The 18837-nt window shown below is 41.3% G+C and overlaps 1 protein-coding gene across 1 annotated transcript in view; it reads left to right on the forward strand.

The window, feature by feature from the left end:
- Positions 1–504: 504 nt before the first annotated feature.
- Positions 505–18837, forward strand: part of LOC137324653 (cell cycle control protein 50A-like) — a 28052-nt gene continuing 9719 nt past the window's right edge. Inside the window, exons 1-4 of the mRNA XM_067989216.1 lie at positions 505–939; positions 7220–7333; positions 14199–14306; positions 18094–18181. Coding sequence (XP_067845317.1) covers positions 727–939; positions 7220–7333; positions 14199–14306; positions 18094–18181 — 523 coding nt within the window. The 5' untranslated portion in view covers positions 505–726. The remainder of the gene's footprint in view (positions 940–7219; positions 7334–14198; positions 14307–18093; positions 18182–18837) is intronic.

The raw sequence follows: 18837 nt of genomic DNA on the forward strand, positions 1-18837 counted from the left end.
CTCATGTGGAGCATAAACAACGGCATGGGCCAGTTGGGCCGAATAGCCTGTTTCTGTGCTGTACATTCTATATAATTCTATGTAAAAGTAATATAATTAAGGACTCTATATGTTTTGTTTGTTGCTGCCCCATAGTGATTCCAAGTGTTAAATTCCAAAACTGCTATTACTTCCAGATCTCTTTCTGCTGTATCTTCAACTATATCTACATCTTCAATAGTATCTTCCAGCATTTATCTGTATTGAATTTCATTTGCCCAGGAATAGTACAGTAAAGTCCCAATGCTGGTCAGCTAAGCTGTTTGCCCAAACAATTCTTCATGGTTTATAACTTCTTCCTTTGGCCCAGAATCGACTGGCCTGTTATCGAATTACTCTCAAAACAAGCCTGTTGTCGCCATGGCAACAGGTGGACACGGAGCAGCTCCGAACGTTCGAGGACATCGCGACGTTCTTCGATCGCAGCGGCGTGAAGACGTCAGCCTAACGATGTCACCGCGTTCGTGCGTCGTTAGGTTTTGGTTTCCGGGGTCAGTTGACGGGCTTGCTTCTCTTTGGTAGCTGGATCGCGGCAGGTGGGCCCCGGGGAGTTGGGGCGCTTGGAGCTTGTTCTGGTGAAGTCTCCCGTTTACTCTCGTGTGTGTGAGGCGCGGAGAGCTTCTCCTTCCACCCCCTCCGCCCTCCTCCAGCCGGTGTAACAGAGGGTCCGAGCGTCCCCGAGCCGAAATGGCGACTAATTACTCACCCAAGGACGACGACGTCCACCAGCACAAGAGCAGGAAGCCGGACAACACGGCGTTCAAGCAGCAGCGCCTGCCCGCCTGGCAGCCCATCCTCACCGCAGGCACCGTGCTGCCCGCTTTCTTTATCATAGGCCTCATCTTCATCCCTATCGGCATTGGCCTCTTCGTCACCTCCAACAACATCAAGGAATTCGAGGTAAGGCCAGCGGTGGAAGCAGCTTGAGCTTCATCAAGCTGGGGGTGGGAGGGGAGGTGGAGAGAGGCAGACGAGGAAGTGCATCAATCAGCAGTAGTTGTTACCCAATTCTTCCCTGAAATTATTGGTCATCGTGGGATACACCCTAATAACCGCGTTGTCAGGTGCTACTAGCTCTGTTTTATATATTTGATATTTTCTGCATTAATGTCTTATGTGCCCTGTCTGTGTGTATGTTTGTTTGTATATGTATGTATTTGTGTGTGTTTATATACATACACACACATATATTTCTATATACCAGCAGTTAAGTTGTACTATTGCATCTTCAAACACAAAATAGTGCAGACTTTTTGGGAAAGGTCTGAAAATTTGAGATGGCCACAGAACCAATTTTCAAATGAGGACATTTCACTGGTCTCTGCATCTAGTCTTTTGTAGAAATGCCATTTTGCCTGAGAACCTAATATCTGAATTATACTGAGGGCTAATGCTATAAGCCAGGTTCAGATTACTGACAGGTGCATCAAATGATATATTTTCCCCAGTTATGATTGGGAACGTTTGAGTCAGTGCTGGTGTGAAACCCCACTCCTGAATTGGGCCTTGGTTATGCAGGCACTAATCTGAATAGGTTATACTGCATATTAAAGGTTTGATTGTGAGCACTTTCAGCCTATCCTAGGGGAGCAGTAACTTAGATTGTAGCGTTTGAATCTATTTGGATATATCTGGGTTCCATTTTGGAAGCTGTCTCCTTCATGGAATTGCCACCTTTGTATTGTACATTTGCAATCTGCATCAGAAAGTACTCCCCACTAAAAAAAATCCTTTAAATGTGTAAATGCTTTATTGCCTTTACTCTATCAATTTTTTATGTCCCTTTATATTGGTTTTATTTTTTGCATATTGTTAGCAGAATCAACAAAGCAAAGAGCAAGGTGTACCATAGGGAGAACTGGCAGTCAGGATTTGGGGTGGTAGGAGCTAAGGTAGACTTAGGGGGAAAAAGACTACCTTCAGAAGTAGACCTCATTGTCTCTGATCCCAATTCTCATTCAGTTGTTTGTAATAAGCACAAAAGAGACATCAGCCCCCACATCCCATTGGTTGCTGTAGTCTTTATAGTTCTTAAGTGTAATAATCTTTATTGCTATTTTAATATATAAAAGAAATTTTACATAAGGCACTCTATAATAAATTTAAGTATTTACCAAGTGTCAAATTGTTCACCTCATTCAATGTGAAAAATGCTTTGATGCAGATAAACTGAGAATTCAGAATCAAATGGAATGGCACAGTGCCATTACATATTGGAACTCTAGTGTTGACTTACACTGAGTTACTGATCTGTCATACCATTATGGTACAGCAGCCACTCTTTCTCCCTTCCTCTACAGGGAAGAAGGTATAGTTACTTTGGACCATACTTGGGCAAGAATCAATAGTGATACTGGTAAATTCCAGCAAATAGACTGCTTTTGTTGCCCTAAGGGCAATATGGTGCAGGGAAAAGGGGTGAAAATAAAACAAAAATGCCGTGAGGGAAAAATATATGGGTTCATTCAGATGGAGCTATTATGAGAGGTCTTCATTGTCTCGCTTGATGACTGAGTGAGTAACCCAGAAGTAATCCCACTAAAATGTATGCTTTGCAAGACTGTAGCCTATTGTGTTGGTCTTTGAAAGCGAAATGCAAGGCACAAGATCTCTCATCTGACATGTTCAGAACTCTTTAATAATTCAGTTTGAATTTGTCCTTGTTAACTCTGAAGAAGAGTATCTTTCATAATTTACATCAATTTGTTTGAGGCATTGTGGAAAAATAACAATGCATATTAAATTGCACGAAAATCAGCTTGTGACAAAGACAATGTGTGTTTGGAGAGCAAGCCTTTAGACTACCAGAAGGTCAAGAGAAATTCCTGTCTCCCTGGGCTGCTAGTTTTTAGTCCTTGTATTGTAAGGCTGAAAAAAACACTAATGTTGGTGATGATGCTCCTCAAACATCAGGCATAAATGCTTTACTCTTGCTTGCCCCATTTCCCATTTTTCCTTCCTTTTTCCCCCTCTCTATCCTGTTTTAATTAGGTTTCCTTTAAATGGTGCTCTAATTTACCTGTTTTAGCATTTTCTAAATTTAAACTCCTTTGATTTGCGTTATTTACCTGTCTCTACTCCCACCATACTTTTTGATAGTAGGAGCAGCTTTGAAATAATTGTGTAAAATCAGCTGAAATGGCTGTGTTTTATTCCATTGTTTTTCTTTTACAAATACATTTTCTTCTGTACTCATCCTGTATTTGTTACTCTTTAGTTTTTCCCATATACTTTTCTGCTTTCAAATGCAGGCTGGAAGCTGCCCATTGGATGATGGTGCACCATGCTAAAGCTTCCCATTCTTGCATAGAATTTACAGCACAGAAACAGGCCATTTGGCCCAACTGGTCCATGCCGGATTTTATGCTCCACGCAAGCCTCCTCTCACCTGGTTTCATTTTTCTTGAAGTCACATCATATGTATGGGAACTGCAACAATTAAGAAATACAGATGCTGCAGACGGAGAGGATCAGGGAATTCTGGGCTATGATTGTACCAATCAAATGACACAGAATTCCAAGTCAACATGACACATCTTTGTCAGTCTTTGACTTGTTTTCCTAAATCAAACAGGAAATTTCCACTTACTGGCCAGACAGGCAAACACTTTGGTAGCATCCAGAAGAATGGCTTTCCCTGGATTAGTAAATTTCACAACATACTATGGGTTGTTAGAAATTCTGTTGGATATGAGTGAACAGTATTCTCGCTGCCTAGATGAGTGGTAATTCACAACTGTTTGTTTACGAAATAGAGCCTAAAACCACCCAGTTCCCAAATTTAAGTTGTAATTTGATCTAATCACCACCTTAAAAACAGACATTGTGACCACAACCCTAAAACCACTAATGATGAATATATGGTAGAAAATGTGACAGTTAGGCAGATGCTACATAAGCCATCTGATAACTGAATTGACTCTTGGGAGAGATGAGTACAGGATACTATTCAAAAGAGCCAGTGTGTTTGTATAGAGTTGGCAGGGATTACAAAACCATAATTTAAGGATTTAGGTGATTTCCGAAGGGCAAGGTCAGAGTAGTTTATAACTGGCTGCCTTGACTGGAACTTAACCAAGGTTAGATTCACTGGAAAAAGACTGGAGTTAATTATCAGGAAATGCAGAGAAGCTTGGAATATTTTTATGACTATATCCAACTGGATGTATCCCTTAAGTTTTAAAAAAATGGAATGTTCTGTGTACCCTAGGTGTGTCCTAGTTTAGTTGTGTGTTTAGTATTGCCATTCTTGTCATTCTGTTCAGTGTTTTATGTAAACTCTAAGGGGTGTTGGTTCTGTTAGTTTGGCTAACATATCCTTATGAAAAGCATTAGTTTTGCCCCACTTAAAGATGAACATTTTTTGATGTTAAAGCGAATTGGTTTTAGAAGCTTATTTGCTGCAGCTCTTCAAACCAGATAGAAGAGTTTAATTATTCCCTTATGAATGTATCATGTACAGTTAACTGAGGAGGGTATCTGTTATTCATGAGCATATTCACCAGAAGTACTAACAAAATGCACAGTGATGTTCTACCTATCCTACATTGTCACTGTAAAGAAAAATACACTTTTTGAATTATATTTTTCATTGTATATTTTTTAACCCGTAAAATTAAAAGATGGCCCTTTCTTGGCAGATGCCCCACTGCTCTTGATTGATGATGTTCTTGCACCTTTTACAGCCATTAACATTAATTCTTTTCTCTAACTTTTATTTGTTTCATTGTTTTTCTGTTTAGAAGTACAGTTTATTCTGTACCTGATGCCCTTTAGCATTCCCATGTACACTCTTGCTTTTGAATGCATGCTGGACACTGCCCATTGAGCATCATACTCAAGATTCCCAATCTTTTCCATTATTACTGTAGTCACATCATATGTACAGAATTGGCAGAAATGAAGAAATACAGAAAATGCAGATAGAGAAGATCAAGGATTTCTGGGTTACAACTGTACCAAACAAGGACTGCTCGAAAAAACAGGAAATGCAGAATCTGTATTTTCTGGGGAACACAACAGGTTATTAAGCCACTCGGCAGACCGTAGTGTAGCTTTCTGTTTGAGTGCAGTGTTGAAGTTGCTGCAATCATAAGGGAGCCAAAAAAACCGTACGGAAAATTCAACGTTATGCTACAAGCAAGCAACCAACTCATCTTAAATAATGTTGCCATTAAAGAGAAGGAATGAAACTTGCATGTTGGACATCTGTCAGGATGAAGTATGGAAGAGAGTCTTATCAAGTTCCACTGCTTTCAGCATCCTCTGAATTTGATTAAATAGCAAGGCTTTTACTGAATTGCCAACAGTTGGCTTGGCACATATTTTGGAAACATGCTGGAAGCTGCTCATTAGATCATGGAACACCATGCTAAAGTATAAATACCAGCAAAACAAACAGATTAACAGGTCTTTCATCTCACTGCTGTTTGTGGGATGTTGCTGGTATAGAACGGCTTCTGCCTTTGTGTACATAACAATCCTTGTGTGAATCGCTTTGAGAAATCTGACTTAATAAGGTACTTCTTAAAATCAGCTTCTTCTATGTTGTATAGGACACTGGAATTTGTGTCTGCCCTTTGCATCACTTTCTTTAACTTTCAAAATTGAAGGTGAATGGCAAGTTAATGATGCAACTCTCGTTGGCTTATAGCATCTTACAAATTAAAGATACGCTTTGGTATAATTGAAAAGGGCGTATTCTATGTGAGATGAGAGATTTCTTTTAACATCATCTATCTGTAGCTTCTGAATGTGGGCGATTTAAGTTTGGAAAGAGGTATTGTGACCCATGGAGTGATCGTACATAGATTTCCCTAGGTGAGCTGATCCACACAAAATATGCTGTTGGCAGGGATCGTTGGATAACAGCCAGGAATGAGAAGCCTCACCAATTTTTCACCTTCCTAGCCCATGGATCCTAAGGCCAATTGATGGCTGCCACTGCAGCCCCAGCTGAGAAAACCAAACTTGGTACAGATGGTGACCAAACCTAGGACCTTGCTGTTCTGGGTGGCTTGGTGCATTCACCCACTGAGCTGTTGGGTACAGGGTTTTTGTTTAGTATTTTCTGTATCTTATTTGCATGGCAAATTTAGTGAGTAGTTGGGAGTTTCAAAGTAGGAGCTCATTCTGCTTAGTCAGAAGAAACTGCTGACCCTTAGACTATTACAGTTCAGAGACGTATAAAACCTTTGAACTCCAGGCTGAAATTTCCCAATGGAATGAAACCAACATAATAAGTCAAATCCTGTACCATGCTACTATTGGATTACAGCTCTGTCAACACTAGTTCTGTTTGCTATAGGTATGTGTAGTAATATTTGTGAGCTATTCTTGATTCAAAATGTGAATGCTGCTATGTTATTGAAAGGTGACTAACTATGTTAGTGCAATAACTATTGAATATTAATATGCTCAAATGATTTTCATACAAGGTGATAGTGAAAATGCAGATAACATCCAGTCATATTTGCTTAATGCACTGTATAGACACAAACTAGTTGGCATTGCAAACAGTTTAAAGAATTTTTTTTTCCTCAGATACAAACTTTTCACTATTTTCTGCTTTTTGGTTCCTCATTCTGTGTCTTGGATTGTGGGCAGCCAACCTGTTCCCCATCACTTCTGAGCCAGTTTCATTGGATGTGTTTAAGGGTGATGTGGCTTGCCTTGGATGCAGTCTGTCTTCCTGTGGAGAAACTCCCGGAAGAATTGGGAAGTGAAATCCAGTGTATCCTACTCATATGATCAGTGAACTGGACCATACACCTCAAAGTAGGTCTGGCCATACAAAAAAAAAATCAGAAACTACAGCGGTGAGTGTACCATTTGATAGCAGAACTTTCAGCGTGAAAAGTTCTTTCTAGTTACCAATAAAACAACTAGCAAAAGTTTTCCTGTTTTATGGGCAGCATGGATATTCTACCCACTCTTGCTTCACAAAAATGTGCAGTATAGAGAAATTATGGAGGGTGGTCACCTTAGAAAAGTCCATCAAGCCTCAATGTCTTTATTTAGTGAGTTCTTTGGCTTCGGGATCAGCTTTGAAGACTTGGTTCTGTGGGCATTTTAAATGTAAGTGATTTTAGAACTGTCACTCATACTTTGGAAGGTGTTTTAGGTATTGTGATATAGCCCTTTCTTTACATTAACAAACTTTTTTTTAAAATTTCTCCAGATTGATTATACTGGCATTGAGCCAAATTCTCCCTGTAATAACTGTGCTGTGAATGGTACGTGGAACACTACGTGTACATGCGTAGTTCACTTCTATCTGGATCAACCATTTGAGGTATGAATTTATTACCTATGTATAATTGGTCAGTTATGAGTACGTGGCTCATACATCTAGGGCCTACTACCTACCTTGATTAGGTTGCGGGAGGCAAGCAGCCGCTGCACCTCCTAGCCGGTTAAACAACTGTTCCATGGGGTGTGACGTGTCCATGCAGCGGTTAAAACAAAATGGTGTTGTACTCGCACATTTTATGGCGAGCTATGCTGCTCACCATGCTGTTTGGAGAGCTCCTGGTACCTGTTGTCCATCTAATGAGGGCTGAAACCTGCATATGCCAGTTGTCTAATGACCACCAGAAACTATCCTTTTGGCAGTGGGGGGAGTAAATGGATTCTCGTTAGGGTTAAGGGGGCTGGAAGATGACATGCCTGGAGATGGAAGTTCAGAACTAAATCAACTCACTGTGGTAGACTCAGTAATCCGATACCTGAACCAGGCAGGTTCACACTGCTCCAGAACACCAGTCTGGTTCACAAGTAGAACCTGAAGGGGTAGGCCTATCATTGGGGGCTGCGATTCTTCTTGGTTGGCTCCAGATATATCTGCAATGGGTAGCGTAGTCATAGTTGGACAAGTAATGGAAAGTTTACGCAGTAAGCTGCACGGTTTTAGCTGGTTAAACTGCAGCAGTACTCTGCACCGTGCCAGTCTGCGCCAAACTGGACTTGGGTAAGTGGGAAGTACCTCTATTGGGGGGGGGATTGGAGAGAGAGAGAGAGAGAGAGAGAGAGAGATTGCACTTTATCTCAGGAGTAGCTGGGTTCGGAGAGTCCTAAACATAATAATGGGTTTCTGCACGTGTCAGAAGACCAAAGAAAATTAACTTCAGCATCAGCCAGGGTTCTCATTCCTGACTTCTGCTGCAAAATGTGCGCAGTTAGATGTCAAATCAGCCCAGGATTGAGATCAGCCATGATGACCCTGCCCATCTATCCCCTTCTTCCCCCAACACTTACTCTAGGGTGGCTTACATGTAAAGAATGGTCTTTTAACTGAAATACCCAGAGAAATTCTGCCACCCGTGGAACTGTACCAAGCAAGAGTCACTGCCTTCAGGGTAGGAAGGGAGAAATTTTGTTTTGAAGTTGTGGGCATCAGTTAGACACCAAAATAAGTGTTTCTTCCTATAATATTTCTGTGTCGCAGATGTAGCAGACAGCAATAGATTGGTCTGAAATATTAAGAATTGCAGAAAACCTTTAGCTCTATGTATTATGGTATGTTCATCGTTACACAGAAGTTTAATTGGCTTTCATCACCCCTTTACGATACTAGTAAAGCCAGATTTGGAATATTTAGAAGGCAGTTTTGAGCAACCTGCCTTCAAGATGGCATTGATGTGTTGGACATGGTTTAGAGACTTGGCTCCAAGTTAACAGACTCGCAAAGTTGATTTGGTTTTAACTGAAATGGAAATTGGGAGACATTACTAATGTAAGTGTAAGCAGACTATTTAACTTGGATTCTAAGCACAGACTAGAGGTTACAGGTTCAAATTTAATGTGTTTCAAATGAGACTAGGCATTAGAAGACTGAGACGTTCAAATACTCCAGATTGGTTCCTGTGCTGGTGGGGGAGTGTGTGTTTTTGGAGGGTGACCGGCCAGAATGAAGGGGTGATGAAAGCCAATTAAGCTTCTGTGTAACAATGAACATACCATTATACATAGAACTAAAGGTTTTCTGCAACTCTTAATATTTCAGACCATTCTATTGCTGTCTGCTACATCTGAGAGAATTATAGGTTAGTCGTGCAGTAGAGGAGTACAGGTTTGTTCATGTCCTCCAGAATGATTTTGGAATAGTAGATAGTTTTGGCAGCAGAGAGTGAGATGGTAAAACCTGATTTAGTCAAGCCAGATCTGGGGCCTGATGCTGAGACTAGGTGTATTTAAGTTCTGTTTGAGTTTGTATCCTTCTGATTTAAGGGAATGACAAACATTGGAGACAGTGATTGTTTTGCAGGAACAAAACAAAAAAGGGTAGGATTGGGTACTAAATATTCCTGGATACAGTGTGTTCAGGAAAGAAAGGAGGGAGGGTGGCAGTATTGATTAAGGAGAATACTGCAGAGCTGGAGAGAGAAGATATCCTGGAGGGGTCAAAGGCAGAATCAGTTTGGTTAGAGTTAAACAATAGAGGTGCCATTACACTACTGGGTGTATTCTATAGGCCACCAACTGGTGGGAAGGATATAGAGGAGCAAATTTGCAGGGAAATTAGAGAGATGCAAGAGCCATAGAGTAGTGATGATGGGGGACTTCAATTATCCTAATATAGACTGGGACAGTAATAGTGTAAAGGGCAGAGAGGGGGAAGAATTTCTGAAGTGTGTTCAGGAGAACTTTCTTGATCAGTATGTTTCCAGCCCAACGAGGAAGGAGGCATTGCTGGATCTGGTTCTGGGGAATGAGGTGGGTCAAGTGGAGCAAGTGTTGGTAGGGTAACATTTAGGGAACTGTGATCATAGTATCATAAGGTTTAGATTAGTTATGGAAAAGGACCAGAAGCAATCTAGAGTAAAATACTTAATTGGAGGAGGGCCAATTTCAATGGGTTGAGAACGGATCTGGCCCGGGTAAAATGGGATCAAAAATTGGCAGGCAAAACTTTAATCGAACAATGGGTGGGCTTTAAAGAGGAGATGGTTCGGGTACAGTCTAGGTATGTTCCCACAAGAGGAAAAGGTAGGGCAAACAAAGCCAGAGCTCCTCGGATGAAGAAAGAGATAGAGAGTAAGATGAAGTATAAAAAGGGGGTGTATGACAGATGTCAGGTTGATAACACAAGTGCGAACGAGGCTGAATATAGAAAGTTCAGAAGGGAAGTGAAAAAGGAAATAAGAGGGCCAAAGAGAAAGTATGAGAATAGACTGGCAACCAACATAAAAGGGAATTGAAAAGTCTTCTATAGGCATATGAATAGTAAATAGGCAGTAAAAGGAGGGATGGGGCTGATTCGGGACCAAAAAGGAGATCTACGCATGGACGCAGAGGGCATGGCTGAGGAACTAAATGAGTACTTTGCATCGGCCTTTACCAAGGAAGAAGATGCTGCCAAACTCACAGTAAAAGGGGAGGTAGTTGAGATACTGGATGGGCTAAAAATTGATAGAGGAGGTACCAGACAGGCTGGCTGTACTTAAAGTAGATAAGTCACCCAGTCCGGATGGGATGCATCTTAGGTTGCTAAGGGAAGTAAGGGTGGAAATTGCAGAGGCACTGGCCATAATCTTACAATCATCCTTGGATACGGGGGGGGGGGGGGTGGTGCCAGAGGACTGGAGAACTGCAAATGTTGCACCCTTGTTCAAAAAAGGGTGCAAGGATAAACCCAGCATCTATGGGCCAGTCAGTTTAACCTCAGTGGTGGAGAAAAGATAATCCGGGACAAAATGAACAGTCACTTGGACAAGTGTGGATTAATTAAGGAAAGCCAGCACGGATTTGTTAAAGGCTAATCGTGTTTAACTAACTTGATTGAGTTTTTTTGATGAGGTAACAGAGAGAATAGATGAGGGCAATGCGGTTGATGTGGTGTATATGGACTTCCAAAAGGCGTTTGATAAAGTGCCACATAATAGGCTTGTTATCAAAGTTGAAGCCCATGGAATAGAAGGGGCAGGGGCAGCGACAGCATGGATACAAAATTGCTTAAGTGACAGGAAACAGAGTAGTAGTGAACAGTTGTTTTTCGGACTGGAGGAAGGTATACAGTGGTGTTGGTACTAGGACCACTGCTTTTCTTGACATATATATCAATGACTTGGACTTGGACGTAGTGGGCACAATTTCAAAATTTGCAGATGACACTGTTGACCGGAGGTCACCGGTTACGGTTACTGGCTTAGTACAAAGAGGAGAAGAGTCAATTCTCTCTGAACTCTCAATTCACTTTACTCATGCCGTTAAATCATATACATATAGCTTATACGTCTGGTTATATATAGGCATGCAGTTTACACCAGGTTATACAGTCTTATACCCAAACTAAGATCTAAACGCACACCCACTAGGTTTCTCTAACACTCCGAGTGGTCACAGAATATAAAGGATAATACCCGAAAAGGAGAGCTGACGCTGGCCAGGAGTTCAGTTCTCTCTCATTCTCTCGACGTCGTCTCTTCGTCCCTGACGTAGGGTCTTCCACTTCTGCGATGGTTGGTCTCCGGAGTCTTCGCTCTGGCTCCACGCCTCAGATCCTTCATTCTTATTCCAAATCTTCTCTTCAGGCTCTCTCTTTTGTTGGTTTAGGCTTTCTCACTTTTGCCTGGGTGGTCTTCTCATTGGCTCTGTCCCAAGGACATAGGTAGCATTACCTCATTACTCCTTTTCTAAATAAGGACTTGTGTCTTATCACATTTCCTTTGTCTTTCACAAAACTTGGTTAATTCAAACCGGTTCCAGGCAGCTGAGGCCAGTAACTGAACCCAGGTTACTTTAGTTCAAAAGTCGTTCCTGCCTGTATGTATCAGCAGCCGACGTCTCAGGTTACCGCAGCCCCTAGCCAACAACACAAAACATGGATATGTAGTGAACAGTGGGGAGGATAGTGATAGATTTCAAGAGGACATAGACAGGCTGGTGGAATGGGCGGACACGTGGCAGATAAAATTTAACGCAGAGAAGTGTGAAGTGATATATTTTGGCATGACGAATGAGGAGAGGCAATATAAACTAAAGGGTACAGTTCTAAAGGGGGTGCAGGAACAGAGGAACCTGGGTGTATATGTGCACAAATCTTTGAAGGTGGCAGGATAGGTTGAGAAAGTGATTAAAAAAGCATATGGGATCCTGGGTTTTTTAAATAGAGGCAAAGAGTACAAAAGCATGGAAGTTATGAAGAACCTTTAAAAGCACCCTGGGTCGGCCACAACTGGAGTACTATGTCCAATTCTGGGCACTGCAATTTAGGAGAGATGTGAAGGCCTTAGAGAGGGTGCAGAAAAGATTTACTAGAATGGTTCCAGGGATGAGGGACTTCAGTTACGTGGATAGACTGGAGAAGCTGGGGTTGTTCACCTTAGAGCAGAGAAGGCTGAGAGGTGATTTGTTAGAGATGTTCAAAATCATGAAGGGTCTAGACGGAGTAGATAGAGAGAAACTCTTCCCAATGGCAGAAGGTTTGAGAACCAGAGGACACAGATTTAAGGTAATTGGCAAAAGAACCAAAGGCGACATGAGGAAAAACTTTTTTACACAGAGAGTGGTTATGATCTGGAATGCACTGCCTGAAAGGGTGGTGAATGCAGATTCAGTGGTGGCTTTCAAAAGGGAATTGGATAAGTGCTTGAAGGAAAAGAAATTGCAGGGCTACAGGGAAAGGGTGGGGCAGTGGGACTAGCTGGATTGCTCTTGCAGAGAGGCGGTACGGGCTTAACGGGCCGAATGGCCTCCTTCTGTGCTGTAACCGTTCTATGATTCTAACAAGGGCATCAAAGGTGCAGTGAAGGAATGCTTAAGTAGGTTAGCAGCAGCATGCTGCAATATTGCCTATCTGGACTTTGGGGAAGCAGTCAGAACCTTTATTTTGTGAGATATGTCTCTGCAGCAGTTACACAAAATTACTTTAGAAATGATGGCCTGAAGAATCCATCTTAGACTGGTTTATTGAGACTTTCTAGAGTAGTAAACAAGTCTATACACCAGACCAAGTGCCTCCTCTGAAGAGAGGGGACTCAACAGGGTAGATGCTGAGAGGATGTTACCCCTCATGGGGAATCGAAAACTAGGTGGCATAGTCTCAGAATAAGGGGTTGCCCGTTTAAGATGGAAATGAGGAGGAATTTCTTCTCCCAGAGGGTCGTGAATCTTTGGAATTCTTTACCCCAAAAAGCTGTGGAGGATGAGTCATTGAATACATTCAAGGCTGAGTTAGACAAATTTTTGATCAAGGGAGTCAAAAGATATGGGGAAAAGGCAGGAAAATGGAGTTGAGGTAAAAATCAGATCAGCCGTGATCTCATTGAATGGCGGAGCAGGCTCGAGGGGTCGAATGGCCTACTCCTGCTCCTATCTCTTATGGTCTTATGGAATCGCACAAAATTATTCTTCTTTAAAAAAGACACTGAGTGATTGTTGAGGTTCATTAACAAACTGTGACAGATCTTCAAACTCTTATCTCTTGATAGATTTACCAGCTCTGGGTCTTTTGCATGTGATTTTAGTGACCCGTGTGGCATTGGAAACTCAATACTTTTTTTGCTGCAGTAATTGTTTAAATTCAGCAGCAGAAAGCAGCAATGGAAATTGGCTCTGTACAATAAATCCAGTGGAAGAAATAGATCAATTTTATTCCTGTCCCATTGGGCTCCCATAGTCTCAGACCATTATGTAATGTGCTGCTACTGATGACATAACAACCTATCCCATTATTTTAGCCAGAGACAGACGTAACATGAACTTTGAATGACTGGAAATGACATAGGAAGAAATGGTGAACTTATGGCTGAAACACAGCAAGTTCTAGAAAATGTTACTTTTTTTACTAGGTTATATCTAGCAAAAAGGACAAGGATGCTCCACTGAGTTATTCCCAAAACCTAACCCATAGTTACTCACTAGAAGTGGGAGAGGCGGAAATAACAGATTAGCTTTGGAGCTATACCAGTTGAAGCCCATCCATCCTGTCTGGTTGCTGTAATTCAGTTCGTTGCTCATTGCCCCCGGACACAAATCAAGAAATGTATACTTAATAACTAAATACCAAATTGTGATGGATTGTATTTACCTCAGTAGTGATTGTGTTGGAAAGCTTGTATGATGTCCTGTGTAGTCTATGTTTAAAAATTTCAATAGTTTGCTTTTTAAAGTTTGAAACTGAAGCTGCTTTTTTTTTTAAAACTTCATCTATTTTGCAGGGAAATGTTTTCATGTATTATGGACTATCAAATTTCTACCAGAACCACAGACGATATGTCAAATCAAGAGATGACAGTCAGCTTAATGGAGATAAGAGCTCTTTGAAAGTAAGCAAAGTGGAATTGATTTTGGAAGATAATTGTTGCAGATGTGTATTATACAGTGAATTTCATTCTGTAAGTAGCACTTTACAAAAGACTACAGTAATGATTCTGAAAGCATACAAGCAGGAAATGTAATGAAAGAATTAACTACTGCATTGTATTTTTTTTTACATCTCTTTCCCCCTCCCCACCTTAAAAATACTTAGTTTTTCTATTAGTTTTGTTACGTGAAGTTATATAGAGAATACATGTTCATTTTGATGCTTGAGTGTAGCTTGAACAATTTATAATTTTTGTCATTTCAACCCTGAAATGAAATTTCTGCCTTATCACTCCCAATTTGCCCATTCATTTTATGAAGTACACTGCTAAGGTTAGGGGGCGTTTAATTCCAATTGTGGATTTTTTTTTTGTTGGCAGTCAACGTACAATTGACCAGTAATAGCATTAATTACCACTAATTAATACTATCAGTATATATAATTCCAATTTTAGTTTAAACTGCTCAGGCATTTTTTTCCCCTTAAGGTGCAGAGGTCTGAGTTGGCAGTGGCAGTAACACCCCATTTGCTGAACAAGTGCCGCTTTTATGTACTCCAGCCCATACATGCTCATTCCACTTTTTACTGAACTTGTCTCTGTATCCCCCACCATTCCTTCCACTCCTCCCTACCCTCAGAGACAAAAAGACTCAGCTAATTCAAGAAATCTCTTTTTTTAAAAAAAAAATAATTCTTTTCTGGTCCCTCAAAGGTGATCAGACAAGCCCCAGGAGGCTCCTATCACGGCTATCTACCTGAACTTTGAAATTTTTTGTGTTCATTTCAATACCAATGTGTATTGGTAATCTGGTTTAATTCATCTCACTGCAGAATTAAAAATATACAAGGATGGCTCACTGGCAGCTGTTTTGATCCAAGGACATAGGAAGAGTTTGTGTACATGTAGCTGATGAACTTTCCAAAACCAGTTCCAGTGTAGAAAATCGCATATCCTTTGTTCAACCTGCATACACAAATGAATTGACGTTTGTTAATAGCTACCACTTATTAAGTCAACACTTGGTTTAACCTCCATTTGGTTACTTTGTTTGTTGTTGTGAGAGTGGATGTCAAGAGTGGATGCCTATTGTGTAGATTTCAACCTACCATCGACACAGTTAGAGCTGATTTTGCACTGGCCTGGGGAGGGAGGTGTGGGGAGATAATGCTCCAGTTCCCAATGCAGGGTCTCGCACAGCCAACAGCAACCCTAATGTAAACTTCCCAGGTTTACTAAATCATCTGTCATTTGCTAAGTCCGCTTTTTTACCGGGTCATCCCGGCAACTGGTCTTAGCAAATCCGAAAACTTTACATTGGGCTCCATTGGCTGCAAGAAGTTCCTGTGACGGGAACAGGCAGTGCTAACACTTCTCTGTAAGGCCAATGCAAAACCAGTATGAGAAACCATTCATGTATTACTAAATGTCTCTAGTTCTTGACTAAAATGTCCAATATCATTATGTGAAAAGTAATGATGTAAAATTTTTGTGTTATGTCCACCTGAACATTGAAGAAGGGTAATTATTGATTTTGTGCTTTCAGACATGTCTTTCAAGACTGTTTTAAGCTACGTAATACTAGATTGAAGTATTAATGGTGGTAGTTTGGGAGTACTTTAAGGTGATCAATTAAAAATATAACTCAACATGAAAGCCTTTAGGCCTCAATGCAATCTTTCCTTTCATGTATTAGTATCAATGCGCATGCACTTCCTGTCGAGTAACATTTAATTATTTCCTCCTGTTATTATGCTATTTCCATCACATCTATCTATTGTGCTTTTCTGTCATGATTAAACTTGCATATTCATTTTACTTCTGAGTCCTCCTTAGTCCTTCAAGTGTGGCCTGTAAAGTAGATGATACAATTGCTTACTTAGCTGCCTTTCCGCAGCACCGCCTTCGGTGGAAATACTAAAATCGTGTCTGTGGCTTGATGTTGCCTGCCCTCTCCTCGCCACTGTACACTTCCCAGCTATTGCCAGGTACCAGCTTAAACTACTTCAAGCACTTTCAGTGCTTTTAAAATCAGTTTAAAAACAGTTAATTCATCTCCAGCAATGCCTTATTTTCTCATTTGTAAACAATTTTACAACACCAAGTTATAGTCCAACAATTTTTATTTGAAATCTACAAGCTTTCGGAGGCATCCTCCTTCCTCAGGTAAATGTTTACCTGAGGAAGGAGGAAGCCTCCGAAAGCTTGTAGATTTCAAATAAAAATTGTCGGACTATAACTTGGTGTTGTAAAATTGTTTACAATTGTCAACCCCAGTCCATCACCGGCATCTCCACATCATTATTTTCTCATGTTCACACAGTCACTTCTGGATTACCCCCAAGGAATAATCTTTGGTACTCTGACCTGGCCAATATTTATCTCTCAACCAACATCACCAAAAACAGGTTATCTGGTCATTATCACATTGCTATTTGTGGGACCTTGCTATTTGCAAATTAGCTGCGTGCAAATTAGCTGCCGCACTTCCTATATTACAACAGTGACTATACTTCAAAAGTACTTAATGGGATATAAAGCTCTTTGGGAGGTCCTGAGATAGTGAAAGGCGCAATATAAATACAAAACTTTCTTTCTCCTCTTCCTCATCGACATGCTACCCCTTGAAGACACAATCTGCAGGCGTGGGGTCGTTGATATCCAATTCTACCTTTCCACTACATCTTGACCCCATGACCATCTGCCTGTCCAACATCAAGTCATGGATGAGCCACAATTTCCTGCAACTGAACATCAGGAAGAGTGAAACCATAATTTTTGCCTCCTGTCATAAACACCACTGTCTTAACATTGACTCCACCTTTCTCCCTGGCTATTTGCTCAGGCTGATCCAGACTCTGTGAAACCTTTGTGACCTGTTTGACTCACAGCTCAGCTTCAAACCTCGCATCCTAACCAATTACCAAGACCATTCATTTCCATCTTTCCAGCTTTGCTTGCCTCTGTCCCATCTCAGCCTGTCTGCCTGCTGAACCCATTATCTATACTTTCATCACCTCTAGACTTGAACATTCCAGTGTCCTCATTGTTGGCCTCCAATCCTCCATAACCTTTAACTTATCCAAAAAGCAGCTAACCGACTCCCACCCTACACCAAATCCCACATGCCCAGTCCTATCCATCACCCATTTCCTTGTTGATCCACAATGGCTACCTATTCCCCAACACATTACCACCACACCCGCACCCCCCCCTCCCCCCCCCCCCCCCCCCCCAATCTCTAGCTTCTTCTAGCCAAATATCTGCTGCCATTCTTCGGTCCTCTGAATCTGCCCTTTCTTGCATTCCTCTCTCCCTTTGCCACACCATTAAAGGGAGAACCTTCAGCTGCCTCAGCCTTGCTGTCTGGAACTCTCACCCTAAATTTCTCCTCCTCTTTCTCCACCTTTAAAATGTTCTCAAAACATATCTTTTTGACCAAGCTTTCAGTCACCCCTCCTAAGCTCTTCCTCCATGGCTCAGCATCCATTCTCCTAACTCTTTCCTTTAGTGAAGCGCTTCAGAATTATTTTTACATTAAAGGCGCAATAAAAATACTCCATTTGATACGAAGATGAAAAAGCAAATGAACCCCATTACTTCTCTTGTGTATCAATTTATAACTGAATTCTAGTTGAGGCTTCTTCTGCATCTATCTTACAGGATTGTCTTTTATTTTGCAATACCTACAGTCATATAATCTAAATCACATTTCTTCCCCTTTTCCCCCCCCACCCCCCCAACTTTGCAGGATCCAAGTAAGGAGTGTGATCCATATCGTATGTCTGATGGAATACCTATTGCCCCTTGTGGAGCTATTGCGAACAGTCTATTTAATGGTATGTAAAAACTAAGTACTGTACACTAGACCTTTGCTGTAAGATCATAGAAAAAGCAGGTTCTATAGATTGTATATGGTATGGTTAGTGCTTAGAGGATGCTATAAATGTACATCACTTCTGTTTGTTAGAGAGCGAAGTTAGTATACTTCACTATAAAGTACTTGGTGGCCTGGTAGCATAGCAGACTATGACAAAGTAGGATTCAGACTCACCGACTTACCTAGCCTACCTGTAGATATCATATCACAGTAGGTACAGCACAGGTGGAGGCCATTTGGCCCATCGTGCCTCTGCTGGCTCTTTTCGATTCATAGGGCACTAGCACCAGTACTGGGGAAAGAGAGAGCTGTTCCATCAGGTCGGGCTTCACCTGAACCATGCTGGGACCAGTGTTCTGGTGAACCGAATAACTACGGCGGTAGAGAAGGCTTTAAACTAAATGGGGGGGGGGGGGGGTTCAGGTGGGGCGAAGTTTAGACTGATAGAGAAAAGATAAGGAAGTAGTACAGGAAAGTGTTGGGAGTAATGATAAACAGAGCGTGTCACGAAAGGACAGAGCGTACAAACATAAGAGTGCAGTAGCAAATGGGGCCGGGGTAGGAAAGAATGGTAAAAAGACAAAATTAAAGGTTCCTTTATCTGAATGCACGTAG

This window comes from Heptranchias perlo, chromosome 8 (genome assembly GCF_035084215.1).
Source record: "Heptranchias perlo isolate sHepPer1 chromosome 8, sHepPer1.hap1, whole genome shotgun sequence".
Classification (NCBI taxonomy): Eukaryota; Metazoa; Chordata; class Chondrichthyes; order Hexanchiformes; family Hexanchidae; genus Heptranchias; species Heptranchias perlo.